The 23,188-nt window shown below is 33.0% G+C and overlaps 2 protein-coding genes across 2 annotated transcripts; one reads left to right on the forward strand and one right to left on the reverse strand.

Moving 5' to 3' along the window:
* Nucleotides 1-323: 323 nt before the first annotated feature.
* Nucleotides 324-8,547, forward strand: LOC148599095 (spermidine synthase-like). Its single transcript, XM_088561281.1, has 8 exons — nucleotides 324-2,186; nucleotides 4,106-4,226; nucleotides 5,045-5,137; nucleotides 5,646-5,799; nucleotides 6,162-6,245; nucleotides 6,551-6,690; nucleotides 6,947-7,066; nucleotides 8,293-8,547. Exons 1-8 carry the CDS (start codon nucleotides 2,020-2,022, stop codon nucleotides 8,320-8,322), a joined length of 909 nt encoding a protein of 302 aa, XP_088417407.1. The 5' UTR covers nucleotides 324-2,019; the 3' UTR covers nucleotides 8,323-8,547.
* A 6,677-nt stretch (nucleotides 8,548-15,224) lies between these two features.
* Nucleotides 15,225-22,491, reverse strand: LOC148599096 (uncharacterized). The gene is made up of 7 exons (XM_088561750.1): nucleotides 22,357-22,491; nucleotides 21,869-22,022; nucleotides 20,825-20,928; nucleotides 19,577-19,660; nucleotides 17,019-17,039; nucleotides 16,461-16,546; nucleotides 15,225-15,590 (listed from the first exon to the last, which is right to left on the reverse strand). The coding sequence occupies exons 1-6, from the start codon at nucleotides 22,430-22,432 to the stop codon at nucleotides 16,461-16,463; spliced, it is 525 nt and encodes a 174-aa protein (XP_088417876.1). The 5' UTR covers nucleotides 22,433-22,491; the 3' UTR covers nucleotides 15,225-15,590.
* Between the last annotated feature and the right edge of the window lie 697 nt (nucleotides 22,492-23,188).

The raw sequence follows: 23,188 nt of genomic DNA on the forward strand, positions 1-23,188 counted from the left end.
CTTACTTTTCGTAACAGTCCTTCAATTTCAGTTTCCGTTATATAGATGGTTGATGTTTAAAGGATTACCTATTTTTAATCTTTCCCCGTGCAGGTCCGGGTGTTTAAAAGAATAGGCCTGCAGCAGCGCTAAGCTTGTCGTAAAAGGCGACTAAATAGTGCTCAGAAACCTAGCCGGGGGTTAGGCGCTCTGCCCACAGAGCAACTGGGATGTGTGCCCCAGGTGGTGGAATGGGGTACCCCTGGCATGTTACATGCTGGGGTTGTCAGGCTATAATACGGAAAACCTGACCGCAAACCATAGTGGTGCACCGTGTTGGGAAAGATGCCACGTTCCTCGCACATTAAAGAACCCTGCTGTGGTATTCGATAGGAGTAGGAACCTTTGCGCTCCGCCTCAGGAGGCTAAATTGCCCGACCTTACCCATCCCCCCTTTTTCCAGTGGCAATCAAAATTTGTCGACCCTATTATCCTTGTGACCCATCCTTTCTTTTTTTTCATTTCATGTTCATTTTATCATCCATTTCATGTTCATTGTCTGAATATAGCTGAAATATTGGTGCTCGGACGTTAAACCCCAACAACCAACCAACAACCTATTTCTAATCTTTCAAATGAACTTGAAATTGAAGAGATAACTTTTGCACCTTCGTATGGTCCTCATACCAAGACCTTTATTTATATTTTGATAACACAGGACGTATGAAATCGATTCATTCCGACAAGCATGTTTATTACATCCCAATAGTACAATACACTTTCCCTTAATAGTGACAAAATATTTACATCTCCAGCGTATTTTATATCCATCTCAAAGTTGACCTGTTTCTGTAGCTCGGAGATATTGTCAAATATTCTCAATCAAGGGTATGTTCAGCCTTTGTTAATATTATCACAACTGAAGTCATACGGTCTACATCAATATTTGACCACTATGAAGTTTCAATCTCATAGAAGAAACAAGATATAGTCAATTAGATTCGTCGTCTCAACGGGATAACTAAATACCGAACTTGACACCTACTATCCGCATTAAAGTTCTCGTGGTATTTACTCATAACACTTCTGAAACTTATCATTTTGCTACAATGTATAACTTTATAAGATATTATTTGTAAAATTTATTTAAAAGTACTCGTGTAACTTCATTTTAGGTTTAACTGACATATATTCAATGTATTTGTCTGCATAAGTAGAATATCATACATAATCCTGTTTTGTGTCTCGACCAATTTTAGAATTAAGACATACGTTGATTGATTTTCTATTGTGCAACATTAATATTCACAAATATAAATACTGATTTAACTTGTAAATATATTCTCCTGAAGGCCATGATTAAGCCAAGTGCTAACTTGTTTTCGTCATATTAAGCTGATATTGCATTAATCTGGAGCATGCCGATACATAGATTGAAATTATACTATTAAAACACGTACACACAGCAAACTCATGATATCAATACGATATTGCATTTAATGCTTCCTTGTATTCTTAATTGATTGACTGGCAAGCACACAACATATAAATTAAGATCATCAAATGATTTCACGATAGGCGAGGCATATTCACCTGCGTTGAAAACAACTTTACACAGAAATTTAGTTACAACTGGTACTTACATTATTGTATATATTTTAAGTAGTATTTTACTATATCGATGTGATCCATGGTCCAAGTTTTAGGCAGACATTATCGTCTATTTATCTCAAGTATTATTTTATTATATCGACGTAGTCCATGGTCGAAGTTTTAGGCTGCACGTTCACTACTTTGTTTCTTTTCAAGTGGTGTTTTTTTATCAGTTCATGTTCTTTCTTAATTTTATGTGTGTTTGTTTTCCCTGCCTAGTCTTTATTTTTGGAATACTCGAATTTTGATTCCTTTGATTACTAATAGACATTTCTTTTTTTGGTTCCGGTTGGGCTTATTTCATCTGTATTTTTTAAGTTTTGTTTCAAATTATATATTTAGCCATTTACATAAATTCTAGTTTACACGTCACTTTGTCTTATTCATATGTTATTCATTAATACAGCTTGTTTTCTTAGAATAATGTCCACCAGGAAGATACGCGATAATTGGTTCTTCGATATATCGGATACTTGTTATGGTGTTGGAGTGGAGATTGAAGAAATACTATATGAAGGAAAATCAGACCTTCAAGATATTCTGATTTTTCAAAGGTAGGCGTCTTTTGTCTTTTTTTGGAAAATCAATGTACAGTAACAAGGTTTACAATGGCATTATTATCAATATATTGTTTTATATTTGTTCGTCCGTTCAACCCGTAGTACCTACTGTGCTTTGACAGTCAAATTCGACGTACTTTTTGTTCGATATAACGCTCATGTGTATTGTGAATATGTCAAAGAGACAACAACTTTACCAGGATGAAAATATCAGCTCAAGGCCATACATTGGTCGTCAATGGAAACCTCACGTCACAGGGCAGATTGCACTGGTCAAGCTTGTGATTGCACAAATGATAAAACAGAAATATTCAAAACGTTCTTTGACAAGCAGCAAGAACACTCTATGGAAATAGCCATTAGATTTTCTTCAGACATATTACTCTTCTAACTGTATATCCAGTTGTTCGTCAATGTTGTCTGACATGATGGCGATCATAGGCGCGAAAAATTCAAATTAAATTATTATAAATCGCAATTAACTATTTAAGAAAAAGATTTTTTTAATGTAATTTCCATGACCATTTAACAGATTAGACAGATAGTTATGACTTGCACAACAACGTAGTATTCTCCTTTAAATGTTTACAAGTACATCTGTATTCGAGAATAAATTCTTCGTATCGGCTGAAAAAAAAATGATTTTTTTTAATATGAATTTATGACATCGAAAACCTTGATGAGTAAAATCTTGGTTATATAAAAATTTCGTTTTGAAATAGAACCAAGTGTGGTATGTAAACAGTACATAAATGTAGTAATAAAGTTATAGAAATAATCAAGGGAACCATGATTTTTAGCGGAAATCATAGGAATGTAATCCAGGGAAAAACAGACATGGAAAACACGAAATAGAACAAAGAATAACCAAAATAAGATATATTTATGCAAAGATATAAAATTAAATAAGCAACTCGCACTCCACTTAACACTTAGAGCATGAACCGGGGCACCGGTGGTGTAAGCGTCCTCTGCTTTTCTAGAAAGAAAAGTTGACAATGGTGTATGTAGTATCCATTATTTCAAGTTCATTGGATATAAAATCCCCGAAACTAGTATTGCTGAACGATGTTCCTTCTTTTGTTTCAGATAAGCTATAAAATCAGCCTCATTAGAGGGAAAGAATAGAAAAGTTCAATATAAACATTTCACTTTAACACTGTTTTTTCGTTATTGATTATTGAATCGTTGCCAATCCTACCGGTGTACCTGGTCAATGCTCCCTGTTTTGTGTGGAGAGCGAGTTGGTTTTTTACTTTTGATACTTTGTTTGTATTATTTTAGTTATTTTTATGTTCTTTGTTGTATTCGCTTGTTTTCCATGTCTGGTCTTTGTCCCTGGATTACATTCTTTGATTTCCGCTACAATTTTGGTTATCTCGATTAATCTCCCTAACATGATGATTGTCAGCTTCATATGTCTCTCATAAAGTGACACAAAGTATCATCTATGATTACAGTATTTTAAAGTGATGCAAACTATTTCATATTAAAAAAAAACAAATAATGAAATATAAACGGATTTATTTTCCTTATAAAGTTGAACAATTAAACCCTTCTAGTTGTTTTACTTATCCTTGTGTAAAACATATAGTGAACAGATGTGATTTTGTAATGGTTTTGCATTTCCATTGCTGTTTTAATGTCGTTTTCATCTATTGAGTTATAATAGTTACCTTTTTTTTCTTATTTTATCTTATTTTGCAAACATCGTATGTGCCTAGCTAACTATTTTGACTTTCAATCATGTATTTGAAATAGTAATCAAGGAAACCAATGTTACAGCGGTTATCAAAAGAATGTAAAAAAAAATTGAAAGAATCTTTTAATTTATTCGCGACCTGTATACTTAACACAATTATATCTGTCAAATATGTCTTTTTATCTACATTGACTACTTTATTTGATTTCAGCAAAGTATTTGGGAAGATTTTAGTTTTAGATGGAGCTATAAATTATGTAGAGCGTGATGAATTCTGCTACAATGAAATGATCGCCAATCTTCCACTTAACTGCCATCCACAACCCAAAAAGGTATTTCAAACAACAAACCATGGAAATGATAAATGTTCTCATAGATAAACAACTTTTTGCATGCTCAAAGAACTTGAGAAAATTAAATGTGAAAAACAAGCTTTTCATAGGTTTGAAATATTTTTGTACAATATTCTTTGTACTGTGTACCAACAGATAAAAAAATATCTGAACTGTTAAGAAAACTGTATGTCAATAAACTAATGAAAATATATGATTAGAAAAACTGGGAAGTTGGAATCAACCGAAAATGGTCCTGACTTGGATAAGGCATTTCCGATGGAATACTTAGTAATATACTAAATCGACAACAAGTAGAAGACATGCCTGTTTACGATACAATAAAATAGATATTATCTTAGATAAAGAAGACAAAATGACCAACTGTTCGCAATATCATGTGTATGAATCTACTGACAATCCAAAAATCTCGTTATAATGATAGCTGTTCTTTCTGCAGTAGTTGGTGTTTTATCGATGGTTGAGGTATTCCCTTGTTTTTTTTCCCAAAATGACGTTTAGAACAGTCAGTACATATACCTTGGCCTTTTTGTCCTTTCCTTTTTTTTCGTGTTACCGACTTTTTATATTTGTTCATTGATTTTTCTTTGTGACTACAAATTGTGTTTCATGATGATATCTGGATTAAGTTTGTCCTACCGTATACATGAAATACCAATGAAATTTGGGAAAATATCATAAGTAACTTTATTATATTTGCAAACTGTTTGTTGTATTGGATATGTTTGAAAACTAATTTTGTATTTTATGTTTTTGTTTTAATTTTGGTATTATTCTAACTTCTATTTTTATACAAGGTGTTAATAATTGGTGGATGCTCAGGTGGAACGACTGCTGAAGTTTTAAAGTCACCAGATGTTGAACAAGTTGTTGCTTGTGAGGTCGATAAGGTAGCTAGGAAAACAGCTTACAAGATAACATGAGCTTTCTATAGCTGATATATTAAGTCATCAAAACAACTTGACACATTGACATGAAAAGTAGAGAGTTAGTTTACAAGAAAACCAATAAGTTCGGTTTAATGATATATCTAACGACAGCTAATAAGATGGGTCACCAAAACAGTTTATCACGCTGACATGAAAGCTAACAAGACAATTTAAAAACAATTCTTCAACAATATTCAAAAGAAACTGTCGTATGCGCCTGTCTGAGTGGTGAAATGGATGGTTCTTTTAAAGATATTCATTTATCGATCAGAATATATGTAGGATACGCAATAAGTTTCTGATATTTTTATTTAAGGAATTTACTACACAGCTTTGCCCATTCAGCTGGCATAAAATTTGAAATTTGAAGATAAAATAAAGGTTCACATGAACACCAGAAGTTTTTAATTTATAGTGTATATGTAGTAATTTAGTTCTGCAAATAATGTAAGAGTATTTAATGGGTTAGGTTGTTGCTGATCTCCTCCGGAAATATTTTCCTGAAGAAACACGAGTGTTTGATGATCCCCGGGTACATCTTATCATCGAAGACGGTGCTAATTATCTGAATGGACGACAAGATGAATTTGATATTATTATCAGTGACAACCCTGATCCTCAAGGTAAATATTTTCAATAGTGCAAACCTTTATTGTTTAAAATATTGTAATTCCAATATCCATACCTCATCATCATCAACAATAGTTGATATAGAGCTATATATAAACGTCAGTTTTATAGGCTTATCCTTCTGTGAGAGTAATTCTGCACGTATCTTGTAATAGTTTTACAGCTCTTGCTTAGCAAACCCATACAATACCAAAATGTTAACATAGTATCTAGTCCTTTCACAAAAATGTTAAAAAGCAACTATGCTTTCTGTGTTTGTATTTTAGTAAAATTTAAACAAAAGGTTCTTTTAGCCGGATTTAAATCAGTTTCTTACCATATATTTGTAAAATGAGTAATTTTATAAATTGCATAGGACCTGGTGAATCCCTGTTTACTGATGAATACTACAGAAATATACGGAAATCATTAAAAGCGGATGGAATAGCATGTTTCCAAGGTATATGTGATCGCTGTTCCCCGAATATGTTGTCAAAGCTTTATGTCTTTTGTTGAAAGTTACTGATAGGCGGTTGATTTGTGAGCTTTATATGCATCATAGAATTTACAATAATTATTTTAGATTTGCATGTTCAAATTTCATACAACTTTCCTTAACATTTTATGCAAATGTGCCTACATATTGTTTGTCCTGTTTTCCACTATAACCTTTACATTTGTATACTGTCTTGTTATCCAAAATTAACATTAAGTAGTTTTAATGTTCATGTTGTCATCCATTGTTCTCTTTTGTGTGTTTTACAGGTCCAGACATGTTCGTATCAGGTCCACAGCTTCGGAGGAAAATGTCTACACTGAAAAAAATGTTTGGTTGCGTTGATTACTGTTACACACTTCAACCGTGTTCCGACAATTACGGTTACACATTGTGTGGTGTTAATTCGGTAAAGATGCATGTAAAACAAAGACAAACACCTGTCGTATATGAACATTGGGATTTGGTTTCATCTTTTGTTCTTTTTATATATAAACATTTAAAAAGCGATTAGTCATTATATGTATCAAACATGAAAATCATTTTTCTTATTCTTGATTTATTACATTTCTGCCCTTAACTTAATTTACAGATGATATAGAAAATTGTATGAACAATCAGTATAGTATTCAGATATTTCAATGAAAATGGCATATTCATTACAGAAAACCAATTTCCGAGAGCCATTGAAGAAATGTGAAAATGATCAGACGGGTTTAAAATATAAATACTACAACACTGACTTTCACAGAGCATGTTTCAGTTTACCGTCATTTGTGAAACAGGTACTTCATTAAAACAATTTAGAAATCAGAAAATCTATGTCATATTTTTACGGTGAACGATTTTCCTGAACCTCTGAATATTTATAGATCTCTACTACTTTTTTGAAATTTCTAGGAGTTTCCCAAATCGTCCTTGGGGATCGATCAATATTCAGCAAAGTTTTGAAAATATATCATCGGTCTAATTATTAACTTCTAAACCTTTGAGAACCTCTAACTGTCATCAGTCTGAACATCAGTATACACATGTAAACTATTGATGCATTCCAATAAGCAAAGAACTATAAAATAGTTCGCAAACGTGGACGCCATTTACATGAATCTACCGATTGGCTGACTAAAGTCTTGATAATAATCATTTTTATCAATTCATGACCAATTTTGTCTTCATTTTCTCAGTATAAAGATAAATGCTATCGAACTCATACAGTGTCCCGTTTAGTTTAACATAATTTGGCCTTATAAATCAAAACGTGTGCTGCTCAAACTATTTGCAGTTGTTCTTTATTGCATTGATGGTTGATTTTCAAAGGGAATATGAAATGTGTCATATTTTGTTTATTTCGTAAATGATGTAAAAATAAGGAGAATGGATTTGGTAGATAAGTCAATGAGACAACAACCTATCCGGGATTATATTATTAGCTCAAAGCCACCGATGAGTCTTCAGTGACTGACAAGGAAACCTTCACACCCCAAGGCAGGCTCTAGCAATGCCAAGAAAACTTAAGTGAAAACAAAATAAGACATGCAAAGACTTAAGATAGACAGAAGAAATAAGGTTAAAGGTTAAAGGTTAAATGTTAAATGTTAAATGACATATTTTACAATTTTGATATTCATATTCATTCTGTCAAGTTTAATTTGTTTCTGTTGTTGCATGCAATGCATTAGACTAAATTATGTTCCAATTGACTTAATTTCTTCTTTATTTTTTTTCTCGACAAAATTCAAGTAGTTACTTTGAAACGAAATACTAAGGTTTGGGTATATAATAAGTTAAATAAATTTATGTTTTTCAAGATATAGACAATTTAAGCATGTGAAGAGTTTGAGTCCCATGGAGGTAACGACCAAAAATTTGGTTTGCAAATTTGACAGTTCTAACATCGTTTGGAACTTTTCAGACCCTTCTATGCTTAAGTTATCTTCCCTGTTTCAATGTGATCCGATGATGGAGCAGTGAAGCAACATCGTCACATAATGGGATTTTATTTTCGTTTCAGGAATTGTACGGGGAAAACCTCAACAGCTAAACAAGACTAAAAGTAAAATTACACACCTTATGTATTGTAGAACACATGATGCTAACTATTTTGTTAATAAATAATTGTTAGCATATAAACATAAGTTATATCTTACTGTTTACTTAAAATGTCAACATGCATACATTACACTGCTGACTTATATTGTGAATGTTACTATTTATATTCTTGAAATAAACGAATTGAAGTATAATTCTAACATTTTTTTCAGCCCCTCAAGACATATATATTGCTAAAAGTAATAATAATCGAGTATTATTATGTCTGATGAATGAACGTTGAATCAAATATCTAAGTTGCATATACAGATCTATGTTTTTAATAAATGTCGTACAATTGTCAGGTAAAATTTTTTGAACAACCATTTCAAATGGAAATGCGATTTATTTGCCGACATGATGGTCAGATTTTTTTCATCTAAGATTTATTTTTTTGCTTTTGTATTGTACAACTTCTGTGCATTTCATTGGATATGTTGTAACTTTTATTCATGCTACTATGAATGGTAAAATCATGTGAAATGTAATACATAAGTACTATGTCATGTTACTCGCGAGTAATATGTCATACAACTCACATAACGTTCGGTTATAAGTATTGATTTTTGTCGGAAAGCAAAGTTTTTTATATCATCTTGTACACATTAATTTGAAATAAAATTTCCATCGCTAAACATACCAATAGAAGATGTATTTATTATCCATGAACTAAAATTCAAAGATTACAAGCTTGGCATGTGTTTTATACAGTGATTTGTCCTCTCCATGAAAGTTCGTATTTTAGAAAAAAATTACCATCCTACGAACAGTCCCGTTCTAAGTAAAAACTATCGTAGGGAAAGAGAGGAGTACTGGATACGCAGACTAGGTACTGTAATACCTTACGGATGCAATGACAACATCAAAAGATGGATGCCGTCGAGGACTATGCAAGAAAATGGATAAAACGAGAACAAGAAGACATTGATTCTCTGTCAGAGTGGTTGAAGGCCGTGAGGTCTTTAATTTTGAAACGAATGAAAGTTTTAAGTAGGTCAATGAGTGCCACGGCTACATCAGTTTTCAAAGACCCCGATGTAGCAAAAACATTGTCTACTATACACGACAAGTATGTTGTCGTACCAGCAGACAAAGCCCAAAACAACATTGTTTTTGTCTGCAAAACGTTTTATATCCAATGTTTATTATCAGAGGTAAACGTAGAAAATAATAGCAGTGATAAGACCTACACTCCTACCACTCTTTCCAAAGAAGAGATTGAGGAAAACCATCAATCTGTACTATCGTCTTTTGGTCTCTCTACCAAGGACGATGATTGTGATTTCCCGTCTATGTACTGGATTCCTAAACGTCACAAGAATCCATACAAACAACTTTTCATAACTGGATCTGCAAAATGTACCACCAAACCTCTTTCAAAACTTTTAACTTCTATACTCACAACTGACAAAGAGGGTCTGCAGTCCTACCACAACACTTGTTACTCCCGTAATGGTATTAATTCAATGTGGATCCTGAAAAATTCGAAAGATCTTTTCGAGACAATCAGTTCACGACTATTATCTGAATATAATAGCATTAAAACCTATGATTTTTCAACACTGTATACTTCTATTCCCCATACTCAGTTAAAATCCCGACTTAAAAACATTATACATCGTTGTTTTTCCAACAAAAGATGGTACACCTAGATACAAATATATAGTTCTTGGTAGAGATTCCTCACACTTTGTAAGAAATAATTCCAAATCATCTTCCAAATATACAAAATGCTGGAATTTTTAATCGACAACATATTTGTCCAGTGTGGTGGACGTGTTTTTCAAAAAACGGTCGATATTCCAATGGGAACAAATTGTGCCCCTTTACTAGCTGACCTATTCCTTCACTCTTATGAGGCTGACTTTATAGCTGATCTGATCAGAAAGAAAGAATATTGTTTAGCTAGATCCTTCAATCTCAATTTCCGCTATATAGATGACGTGTTATCTTTAAACAATCCTGATTTCGGGGATTTGATACATCGCATCTACCCAAAAGAACTTGAGGTAAAGGACACTACAGACACTGTGAAGTCAGCCTCATATTTTGACTTACACTTAGAAATCGATGGTAAAGGAAAACTATTGACCAAACTTTACGACAAACGTGATGACTTTTCATTCAGAATTGTCAACTTTCCTTTCATCTGTGGCAACATCCCTTCGGCTCCTGCGTATGGAGTGTTCATATCACAACTCATACGTTATGCCAGAGCTTGCCGAAACTACGCAGACTTTTTGTATCGCGCTAGAACTCTAACAAATAGGCTTTTGCAACAGGGTTATATTGCTATAAGATTGAAGTCATCACTACAGAAGTTTTATGGTCGTCATCCTGAACTCGTGGATCGTTATGGTGTATCCATCAACCCCATAAAAACTGATTTATTCAACGGGTCATAGTTTTCCTTTCCTCGTTTGCCTACCCAGGACTTGACTTTTTATGAGGAACTCGGCGGATGTTTCTAGAAAAGCAGAGGACGCTTACCCTACCGGTGCACCTAGTCCATGCTCCCAATTTTTAATGGAGTCCGAGTTGCTCATTTATTTTTGTTACTTTGTATGTATGATTTTAGTTACTTTATGTTCTTTGTTGTATATGTCTGTTTTCCATGTCTGGTCTTTGTCCCTGGATTACATTCTTTTGATTACCGCTGTGGCCTTGGTTCCCTTGTTTACTCTTTGATAACGACTTTTCCGTAAATATGTCAGCAAAAAAGGTCTTTAGTTTGCGTGCGCTAAGTAAAAACTATCGCAGGGAAAGAGAGGAGTACTGGATACGCAGACTAGGTACTTCAATACCTTACGGATGCCATGACGATATCAAAAGTATAGGAAACATTTCAAGCCAGTATAACAGTAGCATAAATGTGATGAATTTATTAGACAAAAATCCAAGACGGGAAAGGAGTCATGGCCTTACGTCACCCAACTGACATGATGTCTTTACAGATAGTCTCCTTCCTTTCATACAAAAACTTTTGGACTTCATCACATTAGAACCAAACTTTATTCTATACCTCTCACTCTACTATACTCCCTTTACAAACCAAATCTTGACACTCCTGTTTCTGACCCCACTTCATCATTATACAGACTTGTTGCCATCATTTTGGATATTGGTTTCCAAAAATTTTTTTAAACCAGTTTTATTGAAGTCAAGATGAAGAAAAACGATCATTTCCTCCATTACAGTTTGTCAACAAAGGTATAGATGCAATTAATTTGGGTAATATCCTCCATCACAAAAACCTCACCATTCCCCCATATTTGAAAGACAAATCCATACCAATTATTTCATATTCCTATACTTTTCCCATTGATTCCAATATTTTCAATTATAAAAGGCTATTGCAGAACTTCGAGATTGAGGACTTCAAGACTAAACCACCTGACTGTTCTTGCAAAAACTCTCTATTCAAATATGGTCATTCTGGTCACGTCGTCACGGGAGTTTTAACCATAATCGAAAACGAATCTCTGCGTAATATCCTTTCTAAAGGTCCCAAGTACCTTGAACCACGCTCCATAAATTGGAATTATAACTTTACAGTTCTTATGGTTGCCGTCGAGGACTATGTAAGAAAATGAATAAAACGAGAAAGAGAAGACATTGATTCTCTGTCAGAGTGGTTAAAGACAGTGAGGTCTTTAATTCTTTAATCTATTCCCTATACTAAGTTAAAATCCCGACTTAAAAACATTATACATCGTTGTTTTTCCAAACAAAGATGGTACACCTAGACACAAATATATAGTTCTTGATACAGATTCCTCAAACGTTGTAAGAAATAATTCAAAATCATTTTTTTCAAATATACAGAGAAAGATTTACAAAATGCTGGAATTTTTAATCGACAGCATATTTGTCCAGTGTGGTCGGAATTCCAATGGGAACAAATTGTGCTCCTTTACTTGCTGACATATTTCTTCACTCTTATGAGGCTGACTTATAGCTGATTTTATCCCGTTTAGCTAGATCCTTTAATCTCAGTTTCCGCTACATAGATGACGTATTATCTTTAAACAATCCTAATTTCGGGGTATTGATACATCACATCTACCCAAAAGAACTTGAGATAAAGGACACTACAGACACTGTAAAGTCAGCCTCATATCTTAACATGCACTTAGACATCGATGGTAAAGGAAAACTATTGACCAAACTTTACGACAAACGCAATGACTTTTCATTCAGAATTGCCAACTTTCCTTTCATCTGTGGCAACATCCCTTCAGCACCTGCGTATGGAGTGTTCATATCACAACTCATACGTTATGCCAGAGCTTGCCGAAACTACGCAGACTTTTTGTATCGCGCTAGAACTCTAACAAATAGGCTTCTGGAACAGGGGCATGTTGCTACAAGATTGGAGTCATCACTACAGAAGTTTTATGGTCGTCATCATGAACTCGTGGATCGTTATGGTGTATCCATCAGCACCATGAAAACTGATTTATTCAACGGGTCATAATTTTCCTTTCCTCGTTTGTCTACCCGGGTGTTTCTAGAAAAGCAGAGGACGCTTACCCTACCGGTGCATCTGGTCCATGCTCCCATGTTTTAGTGGAGGCTGAGTTTACTTTTGTTATTTTGTATGTATGATTTTAGTTACTTTATGTTCTTTGTTGTGTATGTCGGTTTTCCATGTCTGGTCTTTGTCCCTGGATTACATTCTTTTGATTACCGCTATAACCTTGGTTCCCTTGATTACTCTTTTATTTTTTGTAATTTAGTTGTTTTATGGGTCTATATTGTGAAATTTGTAATGAGTCAGTCATATCTGCCTGCTTTAAGGAGATAATCAACATTGAAAATCCAGTAGATTCTATTGTGTTTGAGTGTCATCCTTAATTTTGAAATCTACAGTGCATTCTATATAATTTTTATCCCATATGAATATCGGTTACATGAAAAAAAACACATGTAACTTTGTTTACTCTGACATTTTAAACAAAATATCAAAAATAAAAATATGTAGTCTTTCAAACAATGAACCACAATTTGCATGATTCTTACGTGGACTGCTACTTAAATATAATGAATAAAATCTGATGAAATTCGAGGTCAGACTACTAGATAGGTGAAAACCCTCTGGGAAATTTTGATCCATATGTAGTTGCAAGGAGCCAAAGATAATTGAATACATATCTACTTATCTTATTTAATTCAAATTTTGATATACTGTATACGTGTTCACATGTCATTATATTGATAGCACATATATCAAAGTGAGGTAGGAAATGTTCGTTCTTTGTGACATGTATCTGCAATTAAATTTCGGTTGATTTATTTAGAAGCTTGGTTTTAGTGGAGTCCGAGTTGTTCATTTGCTTTTTGTTACTTTATATGTATGATTTTAGTTACTGTAAGCTCTTTGTTGTGTATGTCTGTTTTCCATGTCTGGATTTTGTCCCTGGGTTACATTCTAATGATTACCGCCATAACCTCGGTTCCTTTGATTACTTTAATATTACCGTAACTAATTTAGTCTTTTGAGCTTTCTAGTATACCATAATTTCAAATTGAATTTTATTCCGTTGTGTCTGTTTTCAATTTTTCTACATCAATGGAAATTTTTTTTTTAATTTTTGCTCGATTTTTTTTTTGTGTCAACTTTTGTGTCAAATATTAAAAAATGGAATGTATTCTTATGATCACGAAGAACAACAAATAAATCTTAAGACACAAATATCGATAGGATTTTGTCAGTTATCTAGATTTTACAATATATATGTGTAACATTTGCTTTACATGAATTTTAACGGTAAATAGAGCAAAGGGGAAACAAAAATAAAACAAAAACAAAAAAAAAGATACGTTTCTGAATTATTTAGATTAATTTTTGACTATATCCTTTCAACTTAGCATTACAACTTGTCTATCATATAAGATTTTTCGGCGGGGTAGGGATAATTGTTTTTTCTTTTTACATGTACCCCAAAACCCTAAGCGTTAATGCATCTTTCCTGGTACTGTTGTAAATGTGAGACATTGGGCTACATGGTGATACATACATATGTCATATGGCTGATGAGTGGGGGTAGCGCGGGAGGTTATCTCAGGCCACGTACTACAGGTTGAGCGATTGGGTAAGCGTCCTTTGCTTTTCGAGAATCATTTTTTTTTTGTAAAAATGTGCTGACTACCAAGGGTCAATTAACAAGTTGCAGTCACTCTATAGTGTATATTAATACGATGTACATGCACATCCGGTGTTTTCTAACAAGCATGTAAAAGTCACTTTTTAGGCTAATCCTGTCTAATTATATTTAATTTACATTTCAAATTTTGTTTTGTTTTGTTTGTTTGTTTGTTTTCAATAGGCAAATTACACTTTGTTTTAAAATGTTTTTGTCAGTAAGAAGGTACAATTGTGACATAACATTTATTTTAAATCGAAAGTTGTATGGCGGAACTCTTTCAAAATTTTTAATAGGTCGGTCACCATGACATTCTTGCTATGCATTTTGCTTCAAAACTTGTTATTATAGTTTTTATCATCATAACTGTAAGTTTCAAATTTTAAGGCATTTTTTCATTTCAAGTTTGAGTTCTGTTTTTATTACAATTGTATTTCCTTGTAGGCGTTAAAACTAGTTTTGGAGCTTAATATTTTCATGGTTAAGTTTATAACCTGTGTTATAAATATCTTGTTTCCATCAAGGTCATCTCTCTTTAATTTGAACTGATAAATAGACTCGTTCGATCAAATAAAATATCTTTATGAATGAAAAAATTCACATTCAATTTCAAATTGAATGTGAAATTTCAAATGTTTTGTTAATCAGTATTACGACAAATTTTTGGTAATCTGTATGTTTTTTTTTCATATTATGGAAAAGACCCCTTCATTTTGCAGGGTAAGATTGATGTAATTTTATTCATGGTTTCGCCTTATTGGGCCTACTTTTTAAGTTACATTTTTGGAAAAAGCTATTTAGTTTCTTAACTAAATTGTTTGCAGTGTACGATTTTAATGTAAACATTATAAGAAACAGAAAGCCTTATCAGACTAATTTTCTTTGAGCAATCTTAAATTTTCTTGTTCTAAAGGACATGGTAATAAATGCGTGTTATCAACCGTCTGTTTTTGCTTTACAATCTATAACTGTTATTGCAAATATTGAGTGTTCGTCGGTTCAGTTGTAAAGGTATCAAACTTTTGATATCTGGATTTTTCGTCGTTCGGAAGTGGAATGCATCCAAAAACGTAGCCTAAAAAGGTAGAAAACAGATAATTTAATTTATAATGAGTCTGGAATTCTCATTACTTGTTTTGTAAATTTTTGGAGTTTACAAGTTCTGATTGTAGTATTGTGTCTGGTTTTTGGTACGTGTTCTTTTCGTTGCATAATGCTGTGTGTGTGTGTGTGTGTGTGTGTGTGTGTGTGTTTTCCATATCTAGTCTTTATACTTGCAATATATATTCTTGTAATTTTTGCTCGAATTTGGTTCCCTTGATTATTCTTTTGAATGAGAAATCAAGGGAATCAAGATTCTAGAAAAGCAGAGGACGCTTAACCTGCCGGTACACCTGGTTCATGCTCCCAGTTTATAGTGGAGTCCGAGTTGCTCATTTACTTTTGTTACTTTGTATGTATGATTTTAGTTACTTTATGTTCTTTGTGTATGTCTGTTTTCCATGTCTGGTCTTTGTCCCTGGATTACATTCTTTTGATAACCGCTATAACCTTGATTCTCTTGATTACTCTTTATAGCCAAAATCAAAAGAATGTAACAGGGAAAATATTAGACATGGAAAACAGACAAACACAAAAACGAACATAAAATAACGAAAATAATATATACAAAGTATCATATTTAAATGAGCAACTCGGACTACACTAAAAACTTAAGTATTTCCACATTTTGAATGAGAACTCTAACACACACTATGTTTCAACAATACGACAGGCAATGGAAAAATCAAGAAAGAGTATATATCATAAACTTCAGGAAAGCACGACCAAAACATACAACACGGATCAAATAATTAAGAAGATAAAAACATTCTTTGATGGCTTAACATTCATCCGGTTTTATAATTTGATAATTGATATAAAATATAAATTGTAATATGTTTACCTAAGTCATTCGTTCTTTTTCACAGTACGAGAAACAGAAATCTGGTTTGTACGGGGCTGATAACTTTTGCGGGGGATCGTTACTGACTGAATGTAAAAAAATGTATATGTAATTAGTTGAACAACATATTCTTAATACTAATTATTCGATTACACGTGTATGTCATATTTCGTTAAAACTTAATATTGTACTAAAATGCCGGTAAGATAAATCAACAGCGAAGGACTTGTAGTTCAAATTCGACTTTGCCATATCTTTAAAAAAAAATAGCATTGTAATCTACAGTTCAGTAAAGAAATTGTAATATAGTCAAGTCTGCTGCAAATGCCTTCTTTTTCAAATTGACGGTATGAAACAGCAGTCAAATGTACATGGACATTTAAGGGTAAATGTGTTTTAAGTTTCATAAAATGTATAATCTATACCATGTCAATCTAGAGAGAGAGAGAGCGATTTAAAAGAATACGGCACTACTTTACGCTTTTACAAGTGGTTAAAAACTTTTTATAATTCAATTGCAGTAGGTTATATTGCGACTGTAAATTATAACATACTCACTTAATAATCCAGAAGCTAGATCTGTAATTAAAATGTAAGTGTGAAGTATGCTAATCTTATAAGAAATATGTGTTGAAATATGTTTTGAATGAAATACTACATTTTAATTCATGTCCTTGACTGAAGCCCATGACTTCAAAATGTTGCAAATTTGACGCAGCGCGTTAAACTGATTTGTTCAACGTGTCATAATTGTCCTTTCCACTCTCGTCAACCCGAGACTCGACTTTCTCTCTTATGAGGCTAACTTTATAGCGGATTTGTTCCGAAAGAAAAAATATCGTTTGGCTAGATCCTTTAATCTCAGTTTCCGCTATATAGATGAAATATTATCTTTAAACGATCCTAATTTCTGGGATTTGATACATCGCATCTACCCCAAAGAAATTGAGATCAAGGATACTACAGAAACTTTAAGGTCAGCTTCATACAGTACCTGAAGCGATCGGTGCAACAAAAATTGCGATCGGTCATCGGACACCGATCAGTTTCCGATCAGTCAAACCGATCCGTTATACCGGTGATCGCATTACATGACCACGGAACGGTCACTGTATTTAACGGTTTTCATTGTTTTCGTTTTCAATCTTACACATATTTATATAATGTAATAGATTTAAACATCAATTCATACTTTTATTTTACATTTCTTTTATTTTAAACAGATCTTAAGTCATCTTACATAACAAAATTGCAATAAGGTCGGTCAACGATCATCGTTCATCGATCCGTCAGCGATCAATCAGTCGACGGCCATCGATCCGTCAAATCGTTGCGCGGATCGGTTCAAGAGATGTATCTTGACTACACTTAGAAATCGATGGTAAAGAGAAACTATTGACTGAACTTTATGACAAAAGTTATGACTTTTCATTCAGAATTGTCAACTTTCCTTTCATCTGTGGCAACATCCCTTCAGCACCTTCGTACGGAGTGTTGCGGAAACTATGCAGACTTTTTGTATTGCGCTAGAACTCTCACAAATAGGCTTCTGGAACAGGGTTATGTTGCTACAAGATTGAAGTCATCACTACAGAAGTTTTATGATCGTCATCATCGTGGATCGTTATGGTGTATCCATCTGCATCATGAAAACTGATTTATTCAGCGGGTCACAGTTCTCATTCCCTCGTTTGCCTACCCGGACTTGACTTTTTATGAGCAACTCGGCGGGTGTTTCTAGAAAAGCAGAGGATGCTTACCCTACCGGTCACCTGGTCCATGCTCCCAGTTTTTAGTGGAGTCCGAGTTGCTCATTTACTTTTTTTACTTTGTATGTATGATTTTAGTTACTTTATGTTCTTTGTTGTGTATGTCTGTTTTCCATGTCTGGTCTTTGTCCCTGGATTACATTCTTTTGATTACCGCTATAACCTTGGTCCCCTTGATTTCTTTTAATGAACGCGTCCTCTTTATTAAACATTTACCAGTACAAAAATATTAATCGTCTGCATCATTGTGTTTTCTATTGTATTTTGTATACTCGTAGGATTTAGAATGAAACATTTTTACAATTGCAATTGTTTATGTTCTTTGTAAGCTTGTTTTTCTCGAATCGAGCCCACCAAAGATATTCAAATGCAAAAACGTTTGGAAGAGGGATGCTGAAATGTCTCTCAAACAAACTACTCGTCGAGTTAGCCACTAACATTATACGATTAGCTGAATCGTAAATAAACACAAAATTTCGTAGTAAAGTACCGTCTAAGAACTCGAATAGTACCAAACAGGCCGTGAAATCAGTGCCTTTGAAAATATTGTCAGACAAAAACATTTGTTAACAGCTCTGCATTTAAAATTAAAATGGTTGCCAAAAGTGACCCTTTAAATAAAATAATTACAGAACTGAAAACCGTCGGTTACAGTATAAGACGTCTTATGAAACGCCCATACTCACTCAAATATTTTTAATAGCTAGTTTGTAGTAGTTTAAAGTCACAAGACCTTTGGCATGATTCCGGTGTTACCACTGGAATGCGAATAACCTTAATCGTTTGTATTTAACTGCATATTTTAAGGCCAAGCTGATATCTTTGTTTGAATGAAATATTTTTCCATTTGCACTGGCTCATGGTCCAATTTAGTCAAAATAATCGAATTTTGAATGTAGTTTCAGGATGAAACTTTGATTCTTCCTTTTCTGCAAACGAATTAAAAAACCTTGATTATTGCAATACTTTTTCCCGATGTGTATCAAGAACATTTATAATCAGAAAATAGATGCGTTACATCACATACTTTTAATAAAAAGATGATACTAACATATAAGCTTTAAGCCGTGTCGAAAAAAAATACCAAAGTGTCAGCAGTTATTTACCATTTAATATCATAATTCCACGCATAGTTTAAAATGTATTACAGTTACAATAAAGCTGGTACAAGTATGTTGTTGATGTTGTATCTATTTGCTTATCAAAGTTGATAATACGTTTATAAAACGCCAAATAACTTAATTCGACGAAATAATTGACTAATTTAGACAAGATTTTGCTAATTACATGTGTATGATGATTTAATTTGCGATTTACAATTCAAAAGCTACCCAAGTTAGATCATACTTGTAAGTCTGTGCATCCGTCTCAAATCTCCGGTACAAAGTTCACACATACTAGGCTTAGGGTCGTTGTATGACTTGGGTATAGCTGTAAAGAAATCAACTCTATAAAAAATGTTTTACGTTTTTTATCCTACCCTGGGTCAAGGTAAATGATTTTACTACAGTTTAAATTTTAACTACACATTGTTAAAATGTTTGTTCCTATTTGTGTACCTATTCATATATAATGATTAAAATTCATTGACATTACATGTACATTTTTTAAAATTAACATTAACGTAGTGATAAACGCTGGCAAGCACCATCATAAATATACATATTTAATATACTGGGGTGAAATATGCCATGTAATCATGCAATTTGTTTGATCCGTTTGACAAAAGTTGCTATGAGGATATAGAAGATTTAGAAGCGATTCAGGAAATATTTTTTTAAAACAAAGGAAAAAAGTCAATATGCGATAATTACGTCTTTTCAAATGAAAATAGGTGAAAAAAACTTTTTCTCCCACAATGTTATCAGATATGTAACATCAAGAACGACATGCCTGTTTGACGTCAATAACACGCGAAGACGAACTAGCAAAGAAACAAGAAAAGCACATAAAGACACTCCAGTAGAATATATTTAGTATTTGAAATATTCAACGACAATATGGTCTTATATTCTCTATATTCGTTCTAAATATCCTTCGCGTATAGATCAGGGAATATGAGCCTATACCTTTGTATCTCATTTGAAACAAAAATAACGTACAAAAATTATTGATTTTTATTCGTTTGAAGATTGGAACATTGGTATTGGTTAAAAATGAATGCAACAACATTTGGTTGAAGTCTGTGTACATTGTTACTGATAAAGGTACGTTGTGAGTCAGCCATGTTTATATCTGTATAAATGTTGCTCGGCTACGAAGTTTACGTAAATGTAACCAAGCATTTATGCGATAATACATCTACGTTGCTTAGCAACAGCGTTAGCATGAGTGTTACTAAGCATGATTCCGATGATATACATAGGTTGAGGCAACATCGTCAACATCTATGTGAATAACAATAGACATGGTGATATGCATACCTACTAAGCAACAACGTTAACATATATGTTGGTAAGTGTGAATACTATTATGCACATACGCTGCTACGCTACAACAATGACATTTGGGTAGCTAAGGAAGAGTACGATAATACATATACGTTGCTAGGTTATTACATTTGTCTTACTAATCATGAATAAATGGTATACATACGTTGATAGACCCAGACATTTACAGTTGCTCCATAATTCAGTTTTTCGAATTTTACACAATGATACATAATGTTATTTGATTCCGCAGTGAAGTTATTTACATAGCTGTAACCAAAAAAAAGAACTGATTGTATAGATTATACCTTCGACTCTTTATATCACACAGTGTGAGTCTGCGTTTGAAGTGAAGGAAAATCATTTCCTAATTACACACAATGTTTTGGCATATATATATATATATCAGAGCAATCGCATATAAAGGAGAATAATTATATGATTATATGTATAATTTCACGTCCTCATATATTCATTTTCACCTATCTTCTTTCACTTTTTTGCTTCTAAGTGTTAATGTACCTGCGCACATTATAAATGAAATATGAAATACAGAATAAATTATTTTCATTTGATATATTAATAAATTAAACTGCTGATTCATAAAACATGTTTTAATGTCCACGTCAGTTACAATAATTTAACAATCAAACGTTCGAAAATATTTCCATTTGCATTTTTATCAAGAAAACCAGACGATAAAAAAATACTATTCACTCCATTCTTGACTTTCAGCACAGTCAAAGGGTGGATGTAATGACAGAATCTTACTTTTACAACGAATATAATGACAGAGTATTTTTAATTCAACCAATCATATCTTTAATGCACTTGGTCCATGCTCCCAGTTTTTAGTGGAGTCCGAGTTGCTCATTTGCTTTTGTTACTTTGTATGTATGATTTTAGTTACTTTTTGTTCTTTGTTTGTGTTTGTCTGTTTTCCATGTTTGGTCTTTGTACCTGGATTATATTTTTTTGATTACCGATATAACATTGGTTCCCTTGATTACTCTTTAATATCATATTTTACTAAAATGCTTCACGAAACGTTCAGATTTTTAGTTATATAGTTCAAAAAAAGATTATCATACAATGCGAAATCGATGTTTATCCTAACAGTTTGCAATACTTGGAAAGGTTACTTGCACTTATGATCACTTTTCATATCCTAAATATTTTGACTTAGTGAAAATTGAAAAAAAAAACATACTATTCTGTCAGAAAATGACTTGTGTGTTCTATCGCCGTCCACATTGCAAAGCCATACACAGGACTAAACCTGTCACTAAATCTCCAAGTAAAACCTTGATTCCCTTTAAACTGATTGTTTCTTAAGACTGCAGGAAAATCTGGACGTGGCTGTTCTGAAAGAATTTTTAGCATTGGTATAGTAGGACAATGTCTATTAATGACTTATTATTTTATATGTTTGGGATTCAAGTCATTTTTTTCCAACGTTTTTGTAGAACATAATGAGTTAAAGCATATTACTAAAAAAAACATTGCCTTCTCAGGTAAAACAGTAAAAACAAAAACGTCTTATTGAAACATTATTTATTAAATCTTAGAATTTAATTAATTGAAATTTGGCAAACAAAACACAATACTAACTAAACTGATAAACTTAAGACATTAACAATTAAATAAAGCAACAAGAATTACTTATTCTTTGGAACGTTGAAAATTAAAGTAGCTTACCACATAGATCTCTTCCCCTTACACTTGAATCATGATTTGCAAATAAGAGAAACAGAATGAGAGCATGTCCGTTCATTGTTGCTGCACCGTAGAAAACTGTTAAGTTATCTTAAGGGCGTATAGTATCGACAAAATTAAACCTGTCGACTACAGTTTATAGACGGCGTACTATTTAATGTTCATTTATGGTACAAATGTGTTCCACAATCTATCATAGTCGTTGATTATCATTTTCATCATCTCGTAACTCGTGGATACATTATAACAACACATTTAAAGGTTAACAAATGTAGGAATATTCAAGCGCAAAAATGAGATTTAATTTGTCTGACAGAAGATGGTATTTACAACACCATTTAACTATCCGAAAACGGGAACGGAAGAAGCATGCACGATAGGTTTCCCTAAGCATACCTAAGCATTAAGTTTACAATTATAACATGTTTTATATTTCTTTTTACATTTTTCGTTCCAAGGCTTTTATCTTGGTTTGTTTTGTTTTTTTTTTTTTTTCAAATTAATTTCTACTGCTAATGCAGACGTCGACAACTAACGCCATACGGAGAGGTACAACGGCAGGTCAGTCGAGTGCAGGAAGAACAAAATGTAGAACGGTCATCACTCAATACGTAGTCGTTCTACGTTTGGGGTTTAAATCTAACTCTTATATTTACTGTCCCAGTAACATAAATCGAGGAAAGACACGTTCAATTTCTTGTTCGCATCATTTAACAGGATACCAAAAGTCAAGGGCCATTGATTCAGAATATAATATTTACAGATTTGAATATTTTTGTTTGGTAAATGAAAACTGTTGTATATCCATGAACTT

Source organism: Perna viridis, chromosome 14 (assembly GCF_037379345.1).
Source record: "Perna viridis isolate PV_CMFRI_1.1 ecotype Kerala chromosome 14, ASM3737934v1, whole genome shotgun sequence".
NCBI lineage: Eukaryota > Metazoa > Mollusca > Bivalvia > Mytilida > Mytilidae > Perna > Perna viridis.

Bases quoted from the DNA above. Each gene is read 5' to 3' on its own strand.
- LOC148599095 (XM_088561281.1), top strand. From the start codon at position 2,020: ATGTTATTCATTAATACAGCTTGTTTTCTTAGAATAATGTCCACCAGG. The intron at 2,187-4,105 runs GTAGGCGTCTTT...ATTTGATTTCAG, and splicing joins GATATTCTGATTTTTCAAAG to CAAAGTATTTGGGAAGATTT. The intron at 4,227-5,044 runs GTATTTCAAACA...TTTTTATACAAG, and splicing joins GCCATCCACAACCCAAAAAG to GTGTTAATAATTGGTGGATG.
- LOC148599096 (XM_088561750.1), bottom strand. From the start codon at position 22,432: ATGAACGGACATGCTCTCATTCTGTTTCTCTTATTTGCAAATCATGAT. The intron at 22,023-22,356 runs GTAAGCTACTTT...AAATTCTTTCAG, and splicing joins AAGGGGAAGAGATCTATGTG to AACAGCCACGTCCAGATTTT. The intron at 19,661-20,824 runs GTATGTATACCA...ATTTCTTTACAG, and splicing joins AAATGTCTGGGTCTATCAAC to CTATACCCAAGTCATACAAC.